This window comes from Capra hircus, chromosome 2 (genome assembly GCF_001704415.2).
Source record: "Capra hircus breed San Clemente chromosome 2, ASM170441v1, whole genome shotgun sequence".
Classification (NCBI taxonomy): domain Eukaryota; kingdom Metazoa; phylum Chordata; class Mammalia; order Artiodactyla; family Bovidae; genus Capra; species Capra hircus.
Genome location: NC_030809.1, coordinates 105141975 through 105166771, shown reverse-complemented (window position 1 = coordinate 105166771; position 24797 = coordinate 105141975). Strand labels below are relative to the sequence as shown.

At 35.2% G+C, this 24797-nt stretch overlaps 1 protein-coding gene across 1 annotated transcript in view; it reads left to right on the top strand.

The window, feature by feature from the left end:
* Positions 1-24797, top strand: part of SCN3A (sodium voltage-gated channel alpha subunit 3) — a 117126-nt gene that overhangs the window by 35623 nt on the left and 56706 nt on the right. Inside the window, exons 4-12 of the mRNA XM_005676033.3 lie at positions 1185-1303; positions 2777-2866; positions 7614-7742; positions 8413-8504; positions 9312-9584; positions 9785-9848; positions 15503-15644; positions 16697-16903; positions 24452-24742. Of these exons, the coding sequence (XP_005676090.2) occupies positions 1185-1303; positions 2777-2866; positions 7614-7742; positions 8413-8504; positions 9312-9584; positions 9785-9848; positions 15503-15644; positions 16697-16903; positions 24452-24742 (1407 nt within the window). The remainder of the gene's footprint in view (positions 1-1184; positions 1304-2776; positions 2867-7613; positions 7743-8412; positions 8505-9311; positions 9585-9784; positions 9849-15502; positions 15645-16696; positions 16904-24451; positions 24743-24797) is intronic.

The window sequence follows — 24797 nt, the reverse complement described above, 5'->3', positions numbered from 1 at the left end:
AGGGATTTTCAACCCGTGGCTGCATACAGAATCACTAGGGGAAAATGTTTGACATACCATTGTCTATGCCCATCCTCCAGAAATTAATTCTGTTGTTCTCCGGTGGATCCCGTATAACAGCAATTTTAAGATTACCCCAGGAGATTCTAACATGTGGACAGAACTAAGAACATTTGCTATAAGAGTGGGTCACTGTAGATGGAACCTTATTGTCAGGTCTGTTATGGACCTGAACAAAAGTAAGTTTGCATTACATGACCTCTCAGGTGCCTCCTTCCTCTAGGATTCTATGACACTCATCTTGAGAATCAGAGTGAGAAGTTGATAGTAAGTGGGACTGACAAGTGAACTGAATTGGCTGGAACAAAGGTGCTTTGGTGGGAAAAGAAATAAAAGATGATTCCAGAGAGACCTAGTAGGTAATGACCATCTGAGCCACCAGGGAAGTCCCAAGAATACTGAAGTGGGTAGCCATTCCCTTCTCCAGGGGGTCCTCCCAATCCAGGGATTGGACCTGCGTTACAGGCAGATTCTTTACCATCTGAGCCACCAGGAAAGCCCTGCTTAAATGCTAAATTGATGATTATAGGTTTCAGGTCATAGGAATTTAGTGACAGAATGCCCTTCGAGATGATGTATTTCAGCCTTATTCTTAATGCGGCTGGTCCTTCTCAGTATTACAGCAGATCCGTAGAACCAGCAAAACCAGTTTATTCAACCTATTTGAACATTTTAAAGTAGGACAACTACCACAGGGAAAATAGCTTCATAAACTTTGGAGTTAAAATATTTGATATAATTAAAATATTTATAAAAGATTATTTTAATACCAGTATGTACAGAATAATCTGAAAAGTTACCAAAACTGGGGACAGATGGTAAGCCTTAAATAGAATTAGAGTCCACAAAGTTAATTTACAACTTGATACAAATTTTGTGTAGGATCATCAGTTTGTATTGGGAAGTTGATACCTGAGAGACAGATTAGATAATAGTACATGATATCTTTATTTGTAGTTATATGTTAATTTAGGGGAGAAAAAATGATATCTAATATGTTTATACTTACACAAACTGGCTTAAACAAGTTCAAACAAATCAGGTAAAAAGTTTTTATGTGTGTAAGCTCTTCATGTAAGCCACATGTCTAATCTAGTAATTTTTTCTCATGTGTTCTTTTTCAGACTTTTATAGTATTGAATAAAGGGAAGGCAATTTTCCGATTCAGTGCCACCTCTGCCTTGTATATTTTAACTCCACTAAACCCTATTAGGAAAATCGCTATTAAGATTTTGGTACATTCATATCCTTTTTATGTGAATTGTCTAAATGTTGTTTCTAGTAGCTGATTTTATAAAGAATGTCATTCTTTTTATAATATATATATAATTCTTTCAGACCAATTGGTAACCTTGTTATTTAATCTATTGTACTCACTGATTTTCTGCTCTTTATAACAAGATTATTGTAGAATGACAATTATGATTCTAGTAGTAAAAAGAAACTATGATAGTAAATGAAACACACCGTGTAGCTGGAACAACAGCAAATCTCCTTCAAACTTTTATTAACCTCAATTAGACCATATATAACCACCATTAAAGAAGCATAGCCTACTGTGCTTAGTATTATTATCTATATTCCAAATGTTCAAATTTTTGTGCCTTAATTGGTTCTGTATCTTCATCACCTGGACTTTCCTTCCTTGTTTTCTTCCTTCAGTAAATATTAAACTACTATGCATCTGAATGATAATATCTATTTAAAAATCATTGAACTTAAAACTACTTACAATGATAGTCAAAAACTATATGTAAAATGACATAATAGGTATGGATTTCAAGAAAACTCTCAAGAAGTGATAATAAACTAGAAAGGTGATCTTCAGAGGCAGTGATCCAAAATAAGCATCTTATACAAACAGATTCAAAACAAGTTAATATACAAACTAAAAGAGGGACCAAAGGGACAGAGTTAACCTAGAGACAGGGAAAGAGGACTGATAGTCTTTTGAAGTGCTTTTGAATTCTCCCAGTCTATGGTTTGATATTGGAAAATATTTACATTTTAAAACATAAAGATGTACTTCAAAAAATTTAATCATAAGTTTTCTTAGAGTGAAGGCTGGGTTGAAATTCTAAGAGAAATCATTATAGCTAATTCTTAGAAAGGTTTAAAAACAGTGTGTGTTTAGGTATGGTATGGACAAGATACAGAAAGATAATTAAATATCCTGATAAGGTCCTGTACTCGCAATTGAAAATAAAAAGTTAGAAAATAAAACTAGCTCATCAGCAAAATTCGTCTCTCCCTTTATTCTTACATGGTAAATGCTAAAGGAACAAGTTCCATCACTGTCAGGCTACTAGAGTTCCTAATTGCAGTAGAATCAATCAATGTAATCCCTGAATACACAGAGCTATACATTCTTAGGCTTATTATATTCCATTCATTAACCTTTTGTCCATCAGTGGACATTTTAAAGGGTATCTGAAGTATAACTTTTAGACTTACACTAGAAAATTCTCATTGGCTTCAAACAGAGATCTCTTTCTATTGAGTTCAGTTTTGTGAGGGAATGATGCAAAATAAAAAAAAACAGCGAAGCAAGAATACAAAGAATATACGACAGACCTCAGAGTTTCATTGTTTTCTTTGTCATTGTTTTAAAACAAATAAGTAAAATTACTTTTACAGGTAACTTGGTTTTTTCGTATTGGATTATTTGTAAATTGCACAATATTGTACTAGCATTTATTCCTTAACTATAATCTACTTTATTCAGCATGCTTATCATGTGCACTATCTTGACCAACTGTGTATTTATGACCTTGAGTAATCCTCCAGACTGGACAAAGAATGTAGAGTAAGTAAAAATGATTTCTTGGAATGAGAAATGCACACTCAAATTCTCTAGCAATCTCCTTTTAATTATGGTCTGACTTATGGTTTCCACTTTTTGAAGTCAAACTAAACACTTCTGAGAAACTATTATTTGCATAATATGGAAAAAATAAGGGAATTTTTTTTTGGAGGGGGGCATATTTCTCCTATGAGATAGATATTTCTTCCAACAAATGATAGCATTTGATTAAGAAAAGTTATTAATTATATATACTAGCTGGTAAGCTAAATAATCACTTATCATAAAAGTTAAGATTGAATCACAATTATGCATTTTAGATAAAATACAATGACCATTTAAGCATAAATAAAATTATTTTATTTCAGTATATTACTACTATTGTTATATTCTGATAAAATTGATTTAGGTATTTAGCTCTATATCACTAAGAAATTCAGTTATACACTATATCAGTTCAGTTCAGTTCAGTCACTCAGTCGTGTCCGACTCTTTGTGACCCCATGGATTGCAGCACGCCAGGCTTCCCTGTCCATCACCAACTCCTGGAGTTCACTCAAACTCATGTCCATCGAGTCGGTGATGCCATCCAGCCATCCTATCCTCTGTTGTCCCCTTCTCCTCCTGCCCACAATCCCTCCCAGCATCAGAGTCTTTTCCAATGAGACAATTCTTCACATGAGGTGGCTAAAGTACTGGAGTTTCAGCTTTAGCATCATTCCTTCCAATGAACACCCAGGACCGATCTCCTTTAGAATGGACTGGTTGGATCTCCTTGCAGTCCAAGGGACTCTCAAGAGTCTTCTCCAACATCACAGTTCAAAAGCATCAATTCTTCGACACTCAGCTTTCTTCACAGTCCAACTCTCACATCCATACATGATCACTGGAAAAACCATAGCCTTGACTAGACGGACCTTTGTTGGCAAAGTAATGTCAACTTTGAATATACTTTTGAATATGCTATCTAGGTTGGTCAAAACTTTCCTTCCAAGGAGTAAGCGTCTTTTAATTTCATGGCTGCAATCACCATCTGCAGTGATTAGGTACATTTTAAAAAAACACACTTAAGTGTTTAAGTTATTTTGATGTTTAGTTATATTTAGATACATAGATTATTTAGACACACGTGTGCTAGAAACATCACAAATCTGTAAAGGAAGCAAAATGTCTTTGCAAAACCATATTCAAATAATAACAAGGCTTAAGGGGAAAATGTGATTATGGACAGATCTCTCAAAACTTTTAAAACTTTGTAATTCAAATACTAATAAAAAAAAACATAACAATCCCAATAAAAAGACACTGGCCCAGTTAAATCTCTGTGGACATTTGTACCTAAAGTCTTAGCCAGCAACCTCTCTGCAGTCTTAAACCTGGGCCTTGTCCTTCCTCCCTTGAAATGGAGACCCTGGCAATGATATCATCAAAGTAAAACATTTGATTCAATATTTTAATACAGAGGGAAAAGTCTAAGCACAGTATTTTAGGCATGTTAAACTACACCCTGCTTGTACTAAAGAAGGAACGTCTGTTGATTTTTCTGCAGTAGTATTAAGGTCTTTTATTGCTTAGGATATTGTATATAAGTGTGAAGGAAAAGGTGCCCCTGATTATTTCAAAACATTAATGCACTGAGGAAAACTGTGCTTTAACTAAAAATCTTTTCATTATAACAGCATTATTCCCCAATTTGTCAATCACATATAAGATTATTCATGAAAGAAACCTGCTTTTTTTTTTTTTTTTAGTGAAACAGAAGGTGTTTAGCTTAGACAGTCTATTTATGTAATGGGCTAATACAATGATCAGGTATTTGTTTTAGTGAAAAAGAAATTGTATGTTTTTACCATTATATTTTTAAAGTAATTTCCAATAGGAGATAAGCTATTATAACAAATACTGACATTTTCATTGCTGTTTTTTATAGATTTCTATGAGAATTTACAGAATCATTCTAAGCCATCATTCATCAGTGACAACAAATTAAAGACTTTTTTGACAGTAGATTGAAAAAGCTCCCTAGAAATTATTTTAGTAGAGAATCCAGTTCTTATGTTGAGGCAAGCCATGTAACAGAATTCTCAGTTAACATTTACAGTTTGGGGCTTAACAAGTGGATATACCTTTATAAAACTATTCTGTATGTATTTTTCCCTGCAGAAATTATTGACATACTTAAACATATATGAATTTATTTATATAATGTTATTAAAAGGCAGTAAAGGGGACACCAATATCATTATTTGAATATGCAGTTTTCTTTTAAGTTATTTTTAGAGATGCTTATATCCATTATGAAAAGTCAGCTTTACAAAAGCTTTTGACTTTACACTGTTGGAAAACTTTGCACAGGTTTCCCAATCAATTATCTCCAGTCACCTGACAGCAAGGCAGCAGGAAAACAAGCAAAATGTGATTCCAGTAAAAGAAACAAACAACAAAAAACTTAAAAAAACAGAGTCCAATGAAAAGAGAAGTCAGTTTTGACAAGAAAATACAAGTCACTCATAGCAGAAATCTTCCCTATACAGAGAGCTGGCATACCAAGGACCATATTATATAGTGAGAGTCATATTATGTAAGGCAAATCATTTCTATAGATATCAAAATTACAGGGGGAAAACACCTTGTAACATGGACAGAATCAACAACATGATTAAGAACCTAGTGGGGTCAGAGCCAGGAAAAATCAAGGTCCCCCTTGATTCTCACTGACCCATTCAATCTAGCTTTCTAACAGGTATATCTGAACACCTGTCCTGTGCAAAGCTGTCTTAAATGTTAAGCTCTAAGACCCTCTTCCTTGGATAGCTATTAACACTCACCATGTATTCCTTTCCCAAATTTTCTTACTTTCCCCAAAACAGAAATAGGAGTAGGGACTTGAATCTTGCTCCTAACAACTCTGTAAATAACTTAGCATTGCCTAAGCATAAACCACAGGGCATTATCTACTAATATAATAAACAGAACATACATGGGAGCTGTCTCTTATGGTCTTCTGTTATGCTTGGAATCTCTCAAACAGAAATATCATGGTGATTATATGTAAATATACAAAGATTCAAACCAAAACACAAGTAACCATAAGCTTGGCACTGGAAATTATCTCTCTTCCTAATAAAATCAGCTACTTCATAATAAGTAAAGAGAGCAATTATTCTTACTCTTCGTGAAATCAATTGCATTGTTTAAAAAGGAGAAAGAACATTCCTAGGAAAACTAGACATAAAAATTCTGACATACATTTTCCTGTGATTTCTTTGCTCCCTCATAAGAGAGAAATTTCTACAGAAAAAAAAACTGCAAAAAATAATTTCCCTTTTTTTCATGTATAAAATACTAGTAGACTGGAAAATATAGTGAATTTTAATAAAAGTAAATTTAATCTTTGTGGGTTGAGTGAAGTGATCTGAAGAAGAAACTTAGATCATACTTTTTAAAAAGAATACAATGTTGAAAAACAAATACTGTCTCCCAACTATTTTTGGAAGAAACAGAAATAACTTATATTGTCAACATTCAAAGGAGAGGGCTGGTAATGCTCTACCAAACAGCAAATAGAAAAGTATTTTACTAGCTGAGGGACTGAAATTTGAATTTGAGCATGTTTAAATGAGAGTTCCTTGGACTGCAAGGAGATCCAACCAGTCCATCCTAAAGGAAATCAGTTCTGAATATTCAGTGGAAGGACTGATGCTGAAGCTGAAGCTCCAATACTTTGGCCACCTGATGCGAAGAACTGACTCATTGGAAAAGACCTTGGTGTTGGGAAAGATTGAAAGCAGGAGGAGAAGGGGATGACAGAGGATGAGATGACTGGATGGAATCACCGACTCAATGGACATGAGTTTGAGTAAACTCTGGGGGTTGGTGATGGACAGGGAGGCCTGGCGTGCTGCAGTCTGTGGGGTCGCAAAGAGTTAGACACTACTAAGCAACTGAACTGAACTGAAATGATTTGGCCCAAGTGCATAGAGATAGTAACTGATGTGAGGTTAAATTCAGGAATTTTGTTATCCTTGAATTTTGGTAATTGTGTAGACACATACACACAGAACACTAATGAACTGAAAATTTTTGGTGAGCATATGAGAGAAGCAGATTTACAGCGTTATGCCTGAATCTTAAGGATATAAAGGGGAAGTTCATTTTTGATATTAGATACATAAAATATCTCCTAAATTATTCTAATCATTAAGACGTCTGAATGAAATGTTTTATTATAATAAACAAATCCAAGAAATGTTATCTCTAGAGCTATACTGTCTAGTGAGGGAGAAGGGAGACACATACAGCTTGAAATTTCAAACTTGAAATGTGGCTACTTTTAATTGTTGAAGAGGTAACATTTTAGACACATTGGTTTAAATAAAATAATAACATGCAAATTAAGTTTACTCATTTCTTCTTTTTATTTGATTACTGGAAATTTGAAAACTAGATATGTAGTTTGTATTAAATTTCAGTTGGACAGTGTTACCCTATAGGATCAAGCCTGATGATTATCCATAAAACACAAAACTATTACTATCAAACCTAAATATTTAAACAAGATCAAATTCTTAGTAGAAGGTATTCTCTCTTCAGTTTAACCCTTTACTCATAAGACTGAACTAGTAGATTTTTTGGAGGTGGGAATAAGGAATTCCATCTTAGTGAACTGAAAAACCACAAAAGAATCAGATTTGCTATATTTTAACAGTTCAAATGAAATTGCTAATTTTTGTTTGGATGCTTTTCCTAGGTACACATTCACTGGAATCTATACCTTTGAGTCACTTATAAAAATCTTGGCAAGAGGATTTTGCTTAGAAGATTTTACATTCCTTCGTGACCCATGGAACTGGCTGGATTTCAGTGTCATAGTCATGGCGTGGGTATTTTTAAAAACATGTTAAGCTCCATGGCATGAAACAGTTGTAGCATGAAACAGGTTGTTGCGACATATTTTAAATGTAGAGTTTGCTTGTTAGCCAAATTAACTATATGCCTCATATATTTTGAGAATACATATTAGAATATATATTGCAAGGTAAATGTATCTGATAAATGAGCAATAAATGGAATTACTTTCATGTCATAGTCTTCTACTTCATCAAAATGAAGTTATTCATTGACTATAAATTTAATACCACCAACTGTACTTTAATTAGTTTTGCAAACAAACGTTCATATTAGTAAAAACTGTATTGAAATAAAGCAACAAAATTTTATTCCTTAAAGGCAGCTTTTAGCACATGGCACCCTGAAGGCTAGCATTTCCATAAAATTCAAGGGGCTCTATAGGCCAAACCAACCCACTTTTCATTCTTTATTTAGTATAAACTTTGCCAAAACTATCAGTAACTCTGATTTAATTCTACAGGTATGTAACAGAATTTGTAAACCTAGGCAATGTTTCAGCTCTTCGAACTTTCAGAGTCTTGAGAGCTCTGAAAACTATTTCTGTAATTCCAGGTAAGGAGAAACTGGTGTAACATGGTAGACCCCTTATATCTCCAACTTTTCTGTTATTGTGTTTGTGTGTGAACTCCCTATTACAGATATGTGACAGAGTTTGTGGACCTGGGCAATGTCTCAGCGTTGAGAACCTTCAGAGTTCTCCGAGCTTTGAAAACAATTTCAGTCATTCCAGGTGAGAGCTAGGTTAAACACCGAGACTGACTTTAAATACACCGTAATAATACTGAGGTTGAAATTACACATGACATTAGCCTTGTTGCTTATTATGTTTGTTTTTTTATCTTCAAGAATGCCAAATGAAATTAAATGTTTATTTATAAAGTCAGCCTTTGAGTTTAACAGAGAATTGCATGAGGCGTCTATACAAAATACTAGTTTTGCTCTCTTTCTCACCCACTTTTTTGTGCATTTATGATGTAATGTTTTCTTTTTTACATCCTATAAAAGCTTTGCTATCATGGCTTTACTAACTGACTTAGATTTTATCATTTACTGCAGATATATTTTGAAAGTGGATCTCCTCTTATAAAGGAGAAAAGATTATTACTGAATGGCATGTAATACATGGCATGGGATTTTTATTATCTTAAAATTCTTTTCTCCTCTAAACCACTGCAACTTGGAAAGCTAGTATTAACAAAATGGTTGGAGAGAAACAGCCTCCTGAAACACAAAATGTGAAGTGAAAAATAACTGCAAGTTCTTCTTTACATGTTCACGGCAGCACATAAAACTACACGTTAAAAAACAAAACTTCCTGCCTAGATATTTACCCTTTCATTTTAAACCTCCCAAAAGCACACTGCTCATAAATAAAATCTGCTCTTCATCCATTTCCCAAACCATCTGGCTGTCCATAAAGCTTTGGGGTCTAAACAGACAGGCAACTGTTTGTGGGGAGAGAGAATGTATATGACTATTAAGAAGACTTGGTGGCTTGGGACATTCTTCCTCAGCTGACCTCATTCTCTCTCCACAGGTTTAAAGACCATCGTGGGGGCCCTGATCCAGTCTGTGAAGAAGCTTTCTGACGTCATGATCTTGACTGTGTTCTGTCTGAGCGTGTTTGCTCTAATTGGTCTGCAGCTGTTCATGGGCAACCTGCGGAATAAATGCTTACAATGGCCCCCAAGCGATTCTGCTTTTGAAACCAACACCACCTCTTTCTTTAATGGCACAATGAATTCAAATGGGACATTTGTTAATGTAACAATGAGCACATTTAACTGGAAGGATTACATTGAAGATGACAGTAAGAAATATTGCTCCATTGTTAATCTTAGTGTTGCTGAATGAGTTTTCAACTATAAATAGTTGAGGCTGTGGGCTTGAAGCCATCTTTGTAAATTACTTTTTTGGTGTCCACTTTGGAAATAACTGAGATAAACAAATTTTATTTATCCCTAATGTCAACAGGATTGATATGAAATAGTTTATTCTTTATATTAACAGGTCACTTTTATGTTCTGGATGGACAAAATGACCCTTTACTGTGTGGAAATGGATCAGATGCAGGGTAAGGAAAATTTTTTTTACGATGTAGAACACTTTGGGAAAAAGCAAAAGTAAATAGGAAGAAAATATACAAGGGTAGTCTTGCATGTGTTTAATAAAGAGTGGTGCTACTTGCCTAGGAAGTACTTTCTCCATCTTTTGGGATTGGTATTTATTCTAAGCTCATAGTCATTAAAATCATCCCTTTGAGTGAAGACCTTTTATCCAGAATTTCACAGATAAGATGTACATGAATTTTTCTTTCAAGAATGAAGGTCCAGTGTCTGTCTTATCTGAAAATCCATCAGAGTCATTTAAGAATTACAGGGAAGGAAAAACAAGATGGGCACATTTTGACTGATGTTAGGATGTGTTCCCTCATAGCTCAGTTGGTAAAGAATCTGCCTGCAATGTAGGAGACCCGGGTTCGATTCCTGGGTTGGGAAGATCCCCTGGAGAAGGAAATGGCAACCCACTCAGTATTCTTGCCTGGAGAATCCCATGGACAGAGGAGCCTGGCAGGCTGTAGTCCATGGGGTCACAAAGAGTCGGACATGACTTAACTATTAAACCATAAACCACTACCAGGATGTGTTGATGGGACAAGTTTTGACCTGATTGGAAAAGATCCAGGCTGTAACATGGTCATCAGGGTGCAAACCCAGTTGGAAAACTGCTTTGAGAAACTCAGATACTCTTGAAATTGGATGAAACCCTGTATACAAGGAATCCAAGTGGCAGATGTATGTCAAAGGCATGTTCTGGTCTGCATCTGCATATTTTACACTTCTTTTCTGTCACATTACACAATAAGAGACGCTGTAATGTCTTAGTCATACTGCTAGTCTCCCATACTTAACATATTTTGCCAAAAGTACTGCAAATTAATTATGTCAGGGTGCTGTGCTGTGCATAGTCGCTTGGTTGGGTCTGACTCTTTGTGACCCCATGGACTCTAGCCCACCAGGCTCCTCTGTCCATGGGGAATTCTCCAGGCACAAATACTGCAGTGAGTGGCCATGCCCTCCTCCAGGGGATCTTCCCAATTCAAGGATCAAACCGGGGTTTCCTGCGTTGCAGGTGGATTCTTTACTGAAGCCCATAACTCAGGATCAAGAGTGAAATTTTTTAAAGCCAAGGGATAGCAATAGTGACTCTTAGATAGCAGAACTTACAGAGAACATATTTTGAGTCATCCCAGAAGATTGGAGAAGGAACTGGCAACCCACTCCAGTGTTCTTGCCTGGAGAATCCCAGGGACGGAGCAGCCTGGTGGGCTGCCGTTTATGGGGCCACACAGAGTCAGACACAACTGAAGTGACTTAGCAGTAGCAATAGCAGAAGATGGGAAACTGGTGTGGTCATAAAGATCTAAGAGGATTATTAAAACCATATACCAAAAGTCCGCTATACACATCTGTGTCTTTTTTGCTGTCTTGCATACAAGGTCATCATTGCCATCTTTCTAAATTCCATATATATGTGTTAGTATACTGTATTGGTGTCTTTCTTTCTGGCTTACTTCACTCTGTATAATTGGCTCCAGTTTCATCCATCTCATCAGAACTGATTCAAATGTATTCTTTTTAATGGCTGGGTAATACTCCATTGTGTATATGTACCACAGCTTTATACAGTATTATAAAGTAAAATAAAGTAAAGATAAAAAGTTTAAAAAAAAAAAACCATATACCAGTAACAGAGATAGAATTTTGGGGAATTTGTTTTTCCTTATAGTTTTTCCAAACTTTGATAAGGAGAGGGTGGAGAACAGGAGCATAAGTTCTACAGTTCATATACGTGTGTGCTAAGTCACTTCAGTCGTGTCCAACTCTTTGTGACCAATGGACTGTAACTTGCCAGGCTCCTCTGTTCATGGATTTTCCAGGCAAGAATACTGGAGCGGGTAGGCATTCCCTGCTCCAACTGTTCATATATACTGGGTTAAAATACTAACTCCACCATTTACAAACTCTTGACCTTGGAGAAGAGTGAAGCTCCCTGTATTTAAGTCTTTTTCTAAACTGAAGAGTAGTATCATCTCTCCCTCCAGGCTGTTATGGTGATCAGTTACTGAAGCACTTGGACTGGCACCTGGTCTGTCATAGACATTCATTGCACGTTGGCTATTGTTTTTATTATTATAGTTAATGTAAAAGCTTAGATAAAACTTTGGAAAGAGTTGGTTAATGTATACTTTATCTCTATTAAACCACGGTAATCACTTCCCTTTATTGAGTATCTGTTATGGGTCAGGTAATTTACATGGTAAAATTGATAGTCACTCTATTGTTAAACATCAAATAAAATTCTAAAGAAATCTACTCCATTTTAAGACTCCCTATAAGGCTATAGTAATCAAGACAATATGGTATTGGGAAATACTAGATATAGATCAAGGAAAGGGAACAGAGATTCAAAAAAACAGACTACAAAACACAGTCAACTAATTTTTGACAAAGCAAATTCAATTCAATGGAGACAGGAAAGTGCTTTCAAGAAAGAATGCTAAAAGAATTAGAGATTCATGTGCAATGAAATGAACTTAGATACAGCTTTATACTATACACAGAAAGTAACTTAAAACCAATCATAAACCTAAATGCAAAACACACAAAACTATAAAAATTCTTTAAGAAAACAGAATAAAAGCTATATGACTTCAGATTTTTTGATGAGCTTTAAAATATAACCCCCATAGCATAAAGAAATAATTTATAAGTTGGATTTAAAAGCATCTGCTCTGCAAAGACACTGTAAAGGGAGTGAAAAGACAAGCCATGGAGTGGGAAAAATATTTGCCAAATACATATCTGATAAATGATTTGTACCCCCAATACACAAAGCACCCTTAAAATTAAAAAAGTAAAATAACCCAATTTTAAAATGGGCAAACTGAACAGATACCTACAAAAGAACATACACAGATGGCTAATATGGGTATATAAAGATGCTCAACATCATTTGTCATTAGGGTGTTGAACGGTAAAACAATAATGAGTTACTATCATATATCTATTAGAATGACTAAAATTAACAACAACAACAAAATCCTGACAATACCAACTGCTGGTGAAGATGCAAAACAACAGGAATTCTTATGCATTCACTGCTGGCCAGAATGCAAAATAGTAGTCACTTAAAAGACAAGTTGGCAGTTTTTTACAAAATAAACACAGTCTTACCATATAACTCAGTAATTACTCCACTAACTATTTAGCTAACTAATTTGAAAATTTATATCCACACAAAAGTCTGATGTAAATATCTATTTATACCATCTATATTCACAATCACAAGAAACCAGAAGCAATCGAGTTGTCCCTAAAGAGCTGAAAAGATAAATAAACCATGGTATATTCATACAATAAAATATTATTGAGTAATAAAAATAAATAAGCTATCAAGCCATAAAAATATTGATGAACCTTAAATGCATCTTAAGAAGTAAAAAAAAAAAGGCAATCTGAAAAAGCTACAATCTATATAATTCCAATTGCATGATATTCTGGAAAAGATATATAATAGAGATGATAAAAAGATCAATGTTTTCCAGGGGTTCCAGGTAGGGGCTTGACTGGGTGATGTATAGGGGCTTTTTTAGGGTGGAGAAATTATTCTGTATGACTCCAAAATGGTAAATATTATTTGTCAAATTTACAAAACTTTACAGCACAAAGACTTAATACTATATGCAAATTTTTTCTAATCATGTGAGGATGAGAGATCTCAGGTTGAAACACAGAATGTGACAAGTATCTAAATACATTTAAATAATAAACCGAAGGAAGGGAATAGGTATTAATCTAAGTAACTTTGGAAATGAATGGAGCCTATAAGACTAAAGGCAAAAGGAACTATACTCTTCTTGATAAAGCTGTTTCCCATCACAGTATGGATTAACAATCCAGAAACAATTGTGCATGTACACTGGCACTGAAGAATTAAGTATACAGATAGTAGATGACAGAACTCAGGTTCCTCACTTTTGGAGTGAGGGGTTACAGATAAGGAAAGGGAGGAGTCTGGAATGATCCAGCAATAGTGAAATAAAGTTGGAAAAATGACTATGACCTCGTGTTTAGTTTACCCTAGGCAGGTAGCTATATGTGTAGTGTTAGAAACCAAGGTCTGGGTGCCATGTTTATCATCAAGGCAGTGTCATTGCTTCTGGGCCCTCAGTTGGCAGGGCGAGGAGACAAATGTGTCTACACAAACACAGACACGCATTTGTCATGGTTTCTAATGCCGCTGTTCAGTAAAAGAGCAAAGGCTCCTTGGAGAAATGGTTGATTCTAGGACTGGGGCAGGAAATATGAAAGATGAGCCTGGACCATGTCGTGTGCCAGAATCTAAGAAAGTGTGGAAAAACAAACAAAAAAAAATACATACCACCATGGATTATGGCAAAGAGATATAGGAGTCACCTGAAAATCTCCCAATGGCCAAAAGTGGAACAACATAAGCAAAACTATACAATGATATTATACATATAATTGCATTATAATTCAAAGTGTAAGATGAATATCCATGAGTATATACTCATAAAACAGATTGAATGATAGATAAATAAATAAGATAATAGATAAATCTCATGTAGAATTCCAAATAAATTTCTGCACATACTCGACTCTTAAGAAAGTAGATCATAATTCCCTGCTCCTTGTGTGTAGGCGACACATAATGACTATTCTAAAGACAGCAGGATGGAAAAACAAGGGAAAAAAAGAGTACATTTACAGTGGAGGAACCAGACAAACACTATCTCAAGTCAGGTGATGAAAGTTATTATCAACAGTGATAAGTCATATTGATAGCATGTACCCTTGATATGATGTAAGATAATGATACTTTACATCTGTGGTCTTCCTCCCAAAAAATCCATAACCTCAATATTTAATCATGAGAAAAACACAGACAAATCCCAATTGAAGGAAATTCTTCAAAATACCTAACCAGTATTCCTCAAAAAATGTCAGGCTAATCAAAAACAAGGGCAAATCTGATAAGCTGTCACAGCAAAGAGGAGCCTTAGAGAGACACGCTGACTAAATGTAATGTGGCCTCCTGGGTGGGATCTTGGAATGTAAAAAGGATATTAAGGAAAAACTGAGAAAATAAGAATGAATGATGGACTTTGGTTAATAAAATGTATCAATATTGATTAAAACATACCAGCGTAAGATGTTAGTAATACAAGAAACCAAGCATAGGACATATGGGAAGTTTCTGTACTCTGTAATTTTTCTGCACATCTAAAATTATTCTATAATAAAAATTTTATTTTAGAAATTTTTACAGAAGTTGCTAACTAAGTAACTCATTAAGCAGTTCCCTACCTTTTGGCTGTTTTCTGGGTTTTCATTTTTAATCATTGATTGCTGCCACTTTGAAAAGAGAGGTGTCTGTGCAAAAATGTGTGATTTCTGCCACTCTGCCATGCTAAACGTCTATAAATAGGACTCCTGTGCACCTAAGTTTTCTATTGGTTTTCCTGATAAATTTCATCTGATAACAGTTTCACTGTTGAGCAGTTACCTAAAGTGTTCCGGATATGAAAGCAAGAAAATTCATCACAGACAGCAACTCTGGGTTTTAACAATTCCTATAAATCAATATGGATTCAAATAGCTATAACTGCTCTGCTGAGCCCAGCTCCATTCCTCTCTCTTGCAGCCAATGTCCAGAAGGATACATTTGTGTGAAGGCTGGCCGAAACCCCAACTATGGCTACACAAGCTTCGACACTTTTAGCTGGGCTTTCTTGTCTCTATTTCGACTCATGACTCAAGACTACTGGGAGAACCTTTATCAGCTGGTAAATGTCTTTATCCCTTTGGGTTGCAATAACAAAATGCCATAACGGAAGTACATTTCTCACAGTTATAGAGACTGGGGAGTCCAAGATCAATACACCAGCATTCTGGCAAGAGCCTTCTTCCTGGCTCATAAGCTGATAGCTTTTTGCTGTGTCATCACCTGGAGGAAGGGACTAGGGATCTCTCTGGAGGCTGTTTCTCTTAGGCACTAATCCCATTCATAAGGGTCCCACTCTCATGACCTAAGCACCTCTCAGAGGCCATACCTCCTAATACCATCATATTGTGCATTAGGATTTTAACACATGATTTGGTAGGACACTCGCATTCAGCGCACAGCAGTAAGGTTCAAAATAGCATGCATAGAATTTAAATTTATGAGCATATATGAAATCACAAGTATACGCATTTGTCTATAATACTCTAAAATACTGAGAAGGGTCCATCATAAAGCGAGTGTGCCTAGGATCCCAACTGTTCATTCAGTCAGTACACGTATTTTGACATTCTTTGTTGAGAAGCATTCTGCTAGGGGCTATGGAGGATGCAGAGAATGTTCATGACTTGAGCTTATAATATAGTTGTGGATGTAACAAGAACATGTGAAAAGATTTTAAAATTCAATTATATAAAATTTTCAAATTCAACTTAAGGTTAATCAGCATTAGGAGGGAAGAAAGATGTTATCTCTAGATGATGCGGAAAGATAGTGTGGACTGAGTAGTAACTCCACTGAAAGGAATTAAAATAGTGTTCTTACTTGTAATATTTCCCTGCATTATACACTCTAAGAAAAAGCATTTTAGTAGTCCTCAAGTGTATATCCAACATGTACAAATTTAAAATGTGTATGCTTACATCGAATGACACTACAATCATGTCTCAAATAATTTCACTTGTGTGTGTGTGCATTTTGAAATAAATAATCTTGGTCAAATGCATTGTATGCTAATAAGCATTCGTCTTCCAACTATCTAATGTTAGTAAGCAGATCTTTCTTTGGGGACATTTTATAAAATACTGTTGAGATTGATCTTTTTCTTCCCCCTAGACATTACGTGCTGCTGGGAAAACATACATGATATTTTTTGTGCTGGTGATTTTCTTGGGCTCGTTTTATCTGGTGAATTTGATCCTGGCTGTGGTGGCCATGGCCTATGAGGAACAGAATCAGGCAACGCTGGAAGAGGCGGAGCAGAAAGAGGCTGAATTTCAGCAGATGCTGGAACAGATTAAAAAGCAACAGGAAGAAGCTCAGGTACTAAGTGACAATAAGCAAAGCTGCTTTATTATTATCATCATCATTGTTATTGTTATTTAAAGTAGGCATATTGTACCACAGAGGTAAAATTGGTACTGGCTTTTCATATGGCACACTGGCATTGTCATTAGAAAAGAGAAAGCTATTGAAACTTGAAATTGTTTCCTAAGCTAGAGTCAAAGTAACTTTTTAGATATTATATATGAGGGAACTGAGGGCTTCCCTTATAGCTCAGTTGGTAAAGAATCTGCCTGCAATGCAGGAGACCCAAGTTCTATCCCTGGATCGGGAAGATCTGCTAGAGAAGGGATAGATACCCACTCCAGTATTCTTGGGCTTCCCTTGTGTTCAGCTGGTAAAGAATCCACATGCAATGTGGGAGACCTGGGTTCGATTCCTGTGTCAGGAAGATCCCTTGAAGAAAGGAAAGGCTATTCACTCCAGTATTCTGGCCTGGAGAATTCCATGGACTGTAGATGGGGTCACAACGAGTTGGTCAGGACTGAGACTTTCACTTTCATGAGGAAATTAGCTCAGGGTAGAAAACATATTCAGGATGAGGTTAACTATGCAATTATCTTATGAAATCTCAGGGAAGAACTTTATTTTCAGTTTAATACAAAAAAAGATACATAACTGGTATTTCCAAATATTCTTATTTCACCCCTAATTACACTTGAAGTTTTATTCTGTATTGAGACTGATCTCAAATGTGATCTCAAATTTTGAACTCAAAACTTCATGCCTACCTACGCTTAATCATTCTTCAGGATTTCTATAGCACAACAGGGTATCAGGATATTTGGAAGGCATCTGCTATTAGAGCCAACTTTAAATTTTCATTAGTATTAAAGGCTGTTTGGGCTAGGGGCATAGAGAATGGGGCATTCATGTCTTGAGGAAAAAAGAGAGAAGAACAATATTTGATTACAAGAAAAAACATAAATTTAAAGATGAAAGTAATGGAAAGACAAATCAAAATCCAATTCATGTCAGTGAGAATTATATCCTTTGCCTCTTCACCGGCTTTGGTATGGTCAGTCTTATTGACCATTCTCTGTGTGTGTTGGTTGCTCAGTCATGTCAGACTCTTTGCGGCCCACAGACTGCTAGGCCCGTCTGTCCATGGATTCTCCAGACAAGAATACTGGAGGGGGCTGCCATTCCCTTCTTCAAGGGATCTTTCTGACCCAGGGATCAAATCAGGTCTCCCGCACTGCAGGCAGATTCTTTACTATCTGAGCTACTTGGGAAGCCTGTTGACCAATCTGCTAAGCAGTATTTCATTTCTGTCTCATTTTGCATTTTCTTAACAATTAGTGAAGCTGAGCATCTTTTCTTGTTCTTATTTTCTATCTGTATGGATTCTATTGTAAAGTGGATGTTCAACTATCTTCCCCATATTTTTAGCTAGGTTGTTTTCTTAGTATTGAGACTGAGTAATTTTTATGTATTAAAAAATAAGCCCTTCATGATAACTACTCCTTGCGTATATTTTCTGTCAATCTGTAATTTGTCTTTCATCCTCCTAACTGTACATTTTTAGGCAGAAGTTTTAAATTTGATGAAGTACAGTTTATGAAGATTTTTTTCTGTTTCTTTGATCTTGCTTTTGGTGTCGCATCTAAGATATTTTTGCCAAGTCTCCATCACAAATATTTTCACCTAATTTTTCTTCTGCAAGTTTTATGTTTTATATTTAGGTCAAAGACCCCATTTTAAGCTAATTTTTCTGTAAGGTGGTGTGATTTAAGAGTTGAGGCTTTTTAAAAATTGATTGTGTTATTTGCTCACTCATATCCGACTCTTTGTGACCCCATGAACTATAGCCCACCATGCTCCTCTGTCAATGTAATTCTTCAGGCAACAGTATTGGAGTGGGTAGTTAGTCCAAACTCAAGGGGTTCTTCCCAAACCAGGGATTGAACCCAGATCTCCTGCATTGCAGGCAGATTCTTTACCACTTGAACCACCAGGGAAGCCCCTTGGATACCTAACTATTCCAGCATCATTTGTTGAACAAAATATTTTTCCTCCACTAAACAGCCTTTGAAACTTTGTCAAAATCAATTGTCCATATGTGAGTAAGTCTATTTCTGGATTGTATTTTATTCAATTGATTTATTTCTCTTTACACCAAATCCACACTCTCTTAATCACTGTAGCTATTGAGTGAGTTTTGAAATCAGATAGTGGTAACTCCCCACCTTTATTTTTATCTCTCAAGACTGTATTGACTATTCTTGGTCAAATATATTTTTAATGTGTAGCTGCATATGAGTTTTAGAATTAGCTTTTTAATTTCAGTTCACATAGCTTCTACCGTTACATCTTCAAGTTTATCATCATTTCTTTTGCATCATCAGATTTGTCTTTGTCCCACCCAGGGTATTTTCATTTCAAACATTATAGCTTTCGTCTTGAAAAGCTTGACCGGAATTTCTTTTACTTCTCCCACATAGGTAACATACTGAACATACACAATACAGTTATAATAAATGTTTATGAGTCCTGAAGTCCTTGTCTGCTAATTCTAACATCTGTGTCAGATCTTGATCTATTTTAATCATTTCTGTTCATTATTGATTATATATTCCTGATTTATGGCAAACTTTGATTAAATTCCGGACCTTTGAAACTTAATCTTTTGGGGTGCTGGATATTTTTGTATTCCTATAAAAATTCTTGATCTTAGTTTGAGAACATAGTTAAATTACTTGTAAACAGTTTGATCCTTTTCCATCTTCAAATCTTTGAAGATTTGTTAGATATAACTTAGAACTTAGTCTAAGGTTAATTATCCCCTACTGATACATGAAAACCCTTCTGAAAACTCAACTCAATGCCCCCATTCATAATTTCTTCAATACCATTGTTACATGTATCTAGGCTGCTCAGCGGTTGTTTTAGGAGGAAGAGTGAATCAGATCTGTTACTATATCTCAACCAGGAGCAGAAATCCAAATAATTTTTGTGCATAGTGACTTTTTTAAATGGATGTTTCCAAACATTAGAGGCATTATTTGAATGTCAGTATATCCTTGGAATTATGTGTTGAAAATTTAAATTTTTAATAATTCTGAGTTACTCTGAAGATGCACAACATACAGCAACAGGTACTTTTTACTGAAGATTTTTTTTGTTTTTTTTGGTGACACAGATTTGGCAATGAATTGCTTATCTGGTTACTCAGACCAACCATATACTTAATAGTTGCTGAACATGATGCCTCTATTTTCCTGTTAACACTGGGTACAGAGTAGTATCATCATTACAGTTTATTGATCTATAAAAAACTAATTTGGTGATAACTTGAGTGTAACGTATAAAGTATACCTCATGCTTGCCATGAATTTCTCCTATATTTCAAGTATTCAAGAGTTTATTCCAGATTGTTACAAATAAAACACATTTGTAAGATGATGAAATGGTAGCTATTTACAGGGCAAAGAATTTTTTCATTTCAAAGCTGAAAATAAGTTATAGGAAGTAATATATATGTGTGCACACATATACACAGATAGTGCATACTAGTTGTATTTTAAAGCATTGGGTTATTCTATCATCATTTACAAAAACAGGCAAAGCAATGTGCATGACAATACTAAACCGACCTACAGGACGCGAGTAAGAATGTGTTCTGAAATGCAGTCATTTTAGGGTACAATATTACATCAGTTAAAAGAGTATAATCTTTAAAATTTAGCAATAAATACACTATGTCTAGTAGAAGTTTAAAGAATCTAATTATCTGTATCCTAATTAGGTCAGCCAAAATGTCAGTTCTTTTCACTTGAAAGTTAGTTATTGGAGTCCAGAGATCAAATCATGATTTGATTCAGCTTTAAGTTCATATACACAAAAGTTTAAACTGATTTCAGGGTAACTTATCCCAGTGTTTTAATTTTGATGGGGATGGCACGGATGCTAAGCTAATTTTACTTCCTTCTTGACAATGCAGATAACAGTGACCAGTAAATAGCCCATGCTGATGGAGAGGTGGGATGTGGGGACAGAAAGACAGGGAGACTTGGTACACCCGTGAGATCACTGGGGCTGCACAGTGTAATGTGAGTCTGGTTAATCACCTGTGACTCTTCAAAAGCTGCTATCTAGCTAATGACTTCATGAAGTCTAGCATCATTTACATTTTTATTTAATATATATTCAAAGACCTCTAAGTGCTAGTCACTGTTTAGACATGAAAAAAAAGTCATATTCAGCTCACAAACCAAGTACAACTTTAAAAGACAAAGACAAACTGATAAAGAAATGTTTTGTCCTATGTCATCATAATTGTGTTTGGCATTTAATTTGTGATCTTTAAATGTCTAAGTGCTCAGCGTAGCGTATTCTGCAGCAGTATATACTGGTATGATAGGAAAAATTTAGCAGTAAACTTTGGGACAAAATTAGAAATAGTGACATTTAAGAGGCCCAATATAATTTGGGGTAGAATTATAATAAGTATAGTTAATGTCTTGAGGTTTTAAAATGAGATTTTAAAACTGGATCTTATGTGTACACTGAAGTGCAGTCATAGATATATTTTTATTTTATTTTTTAAACACACACAGATACAGTAAGTTATAGAGCCTCTTTTGTTTCACACAGAGGTAAGAAAAACAAAATCGTTATTCCCTGTGGAAATATTAAGCACATATTTGTTATCTGTTACAATAAGAATTCAGCAAACCCACTGTGAAAGTAACACTATTAGCCTAAGTAAGCAGGACGCTGGCATGTCACAGAGCTGCGTATAAACAGGTACACAGACATGGGAGGTGACAGGAAACATCTGCCTCTGAGGGAACTGGCAAATCCCTGGAAGTGGAATAAGTGACAGATTCGAGCTGACGAGTGACACAGAAAATGTGTTGTGTCGGGAGGTTACCGTTGTTGCCTTACAAAAAATCTGTTTTGGTTTTGAGTTATTCCAACTGTTTACCCGGTCTAGGAAGGGAAATCATGTCTTATGCAAAACAAATTCTGGAAGTGATTTAAATGGACCTGAGTTTCAGAATTATGTCAAGAGACTATTACCACCACTTCCACTTCCTTTTTTCCTGACAACAAACAAGTGAATAAATGATTTGGCACTATGCATTGTCTGTTTTTCTCTATACAAAGTGGAAAGGAAAATTAAGGACTTTATTTGGATAAAAAGAAATATGTATACTTTCATTCTCTCAAGGAGTGCTGTAAATTATGTATCTCCTATGTATCATGCACTATGCAACTATATTTAACTTGCTCAAATTAGTCCTTCATTTATCCACTTTATTTTATACTTTTATATTAAATTTATTCATATTTATAAAGGGCTCTTAATATTTATCATCTTTCATTACTGACATTAAAAGTGATATCCATGATCAAGAATTTAATTGGGACTTCCATGGAGGTTGAACGTTTAAGACGCAAAGATTCCACTGCAGAGGGCACGAGTTTGACTGATCCCTGGTCAGGGAACTAAAAACTAAGATGCTGCATACCACATGGCTCAGCCAAAAAAAGAGAAAATTTCAATTAAAAAAAAATCTGGATATCTGATTATATGCATTTTATAAATATATAAATTCTGAATTAATGTTTCATTTAAATGTTAGGATTGTCTTTTATCAAGTTTTAGATCTGGGTTTCTATAATGAATATAGCAATCAATATAAACATTTTACATGTTTCTTGGCCCAACGCATATATTTAGTACTATGGTTCCCATCTGTGGGGTGATGTTGATCCCATGGAATGTGTATCATAGTACCTTTAGTTTTATATCTTTTTAAAAATTTTTAGTTGAGATGAGGTTCAGAAATAGAACTCCTTAGAAGGGTGTGCTTCTCAAGAAGGAGAAAACAAAGGAGAAAATGTTGTCAAAGCATTCAATATGAGTTTTATGTTCTTTTCTAAAATATATTTCTGTTATGTAGACTATTCTAAAACCTAGTTTTTATGAGATCTTGAAAAGTCAAGTCTGTCTTATTCTTCCCATACCCCCATTCAGTATCTGAGACAACTGACTTTATAATGCCTTTTTTTTACCCTTATTCACCAAACATTTACTGAATCTATTTTATGTCAAGTGACATAATATGCAATGTGCACACAGACAGACAGACAGACATAAACACACATACACAAATACATGACAGAATTCCTATCTATAGGAATAGACAAGAATATGTCTAGTGGCGAAGAGGAGAAGATAGAACAAAGAGCAGCTGTATTAGAGTTGTTTGTATTCAGTAATGACATATGTAAAGAGTTGAACCAGTAATCTAATATTTTAATTATTTCCATTTTGATGATTATGTTTATAAACAGGAACATACTTAATGAGAACTCAGCTTTGAATTTCATATCCTCTCCAGTTAGTGTTTAGATCATTTCCCATTTTAAAATACCTTTCATGTAAATAAAAATACAAAAGATTTGGCAGGCCATGTTTCACCTCAAAGCTGCTGTGTTTCTTTAGTAGGTACAGAAATTTAAAATGCTTAAGAAGTGCTTGCTTCAGCAGTACATATACTAAAATGCTTAAGTATACTCAATGTTGAAATACGGAAAGAAAATATTTGAAGTAGTCATAATCCTTTGAATGATTATTACAGATATTTATTGACTGATATGTTAATCTTTCATTATTATTTGTAATAATAATAATAAATAAACATTTAAAATTTTAAGCTAAAATTGCTATGCAATAAATTAATCGTGTTAGACTCTGGGATTAATATGACCTCAGGAATGGGAGGGCTTGCCAGGTAACTCAGTGGAAAAGAATCTGCCTGCCAACGAAGGAGACGCGGGTTCAACCTTTTGGTCAGGAAGATCACCTGGAGGAGGAAATGGCAACCCACTCCAGTATTCTTGCCTGAAAAATCCCATGCACAGAGAAGCCTGGCAAGCTACAGTCCATGGGGTCGCAAAGAGCTGGACACGACTGAGCAGATGAGTACGCAGGAACCCAGAAATGCGAATAATAGTACTGAATGTGATTCAAATGAAAGAAGAGGAGAAATTAGCCAATACATTCCTACTACTTCCCCCTAGAGGTAAAAAGTAGATACTTTAAATGCTTTGAGTTCACCAAAAAAGAAAAGTCTTTTGTCCTAGATTTAGAAGAAAAAAATACCACTCAGTTGTTCACAATCACAAGTGGGAGGAACAAACCTATGGATGGAATTGGAATAGTAATCAGACCAGACACCACCACTAAGAGAACATTTGCTTTTAAAGTGTAGAAGATATTTTTAAGAGAACAGTTGTTCCCTGAAATGAAGCTAATCTCAACAGAGTTTTTTAAAAAAGACTTCAGAAGATGTGCCAAACCAGACTTTTCTAATTCATATGCTAACATATCACTTTATACTATGCAAAAATGTATCATTATTAAGTAAACTCTCTTGTAGTAAAACATAAAAATGACCAGAAAAACATACATTTTCAAACATAGTTCATTGTATTAAATGACAACATATGTACCACAGTCAACTGTTTTCCAAAGTTGCATGTTCTAAATAGTGCCTGGTTTTATTTACACAGGCAGTTGCAGCAGCATCAGCTGCTTCAAGAGATTTCAGTGGAATAGGTGGGTTAGGAGAGCTCTTGGAAAGTTCATCAGAAGCATCAAAATTAAGCTCCAAAAGTGCCAAGGAGTGGAGGAACCGAAGAAAAAAAAGAAGACAGAGGGAGAATCTTGAAGGAAACAACAAAGGAGAGGGAAACAGGTTTCCCAAGTCTGAATCTGAGGACAGTGTCAAAAGAAGAAGTTTCCTTTTCTCCATGGATGGAAATCGACTAACTAGCGACAAGAAATTCTACTCCCCTCATCAGGTACAGCTTTCTACTAAGGATCCCAGTTTGTTTTGTCATTTCTGTATCTTCATAT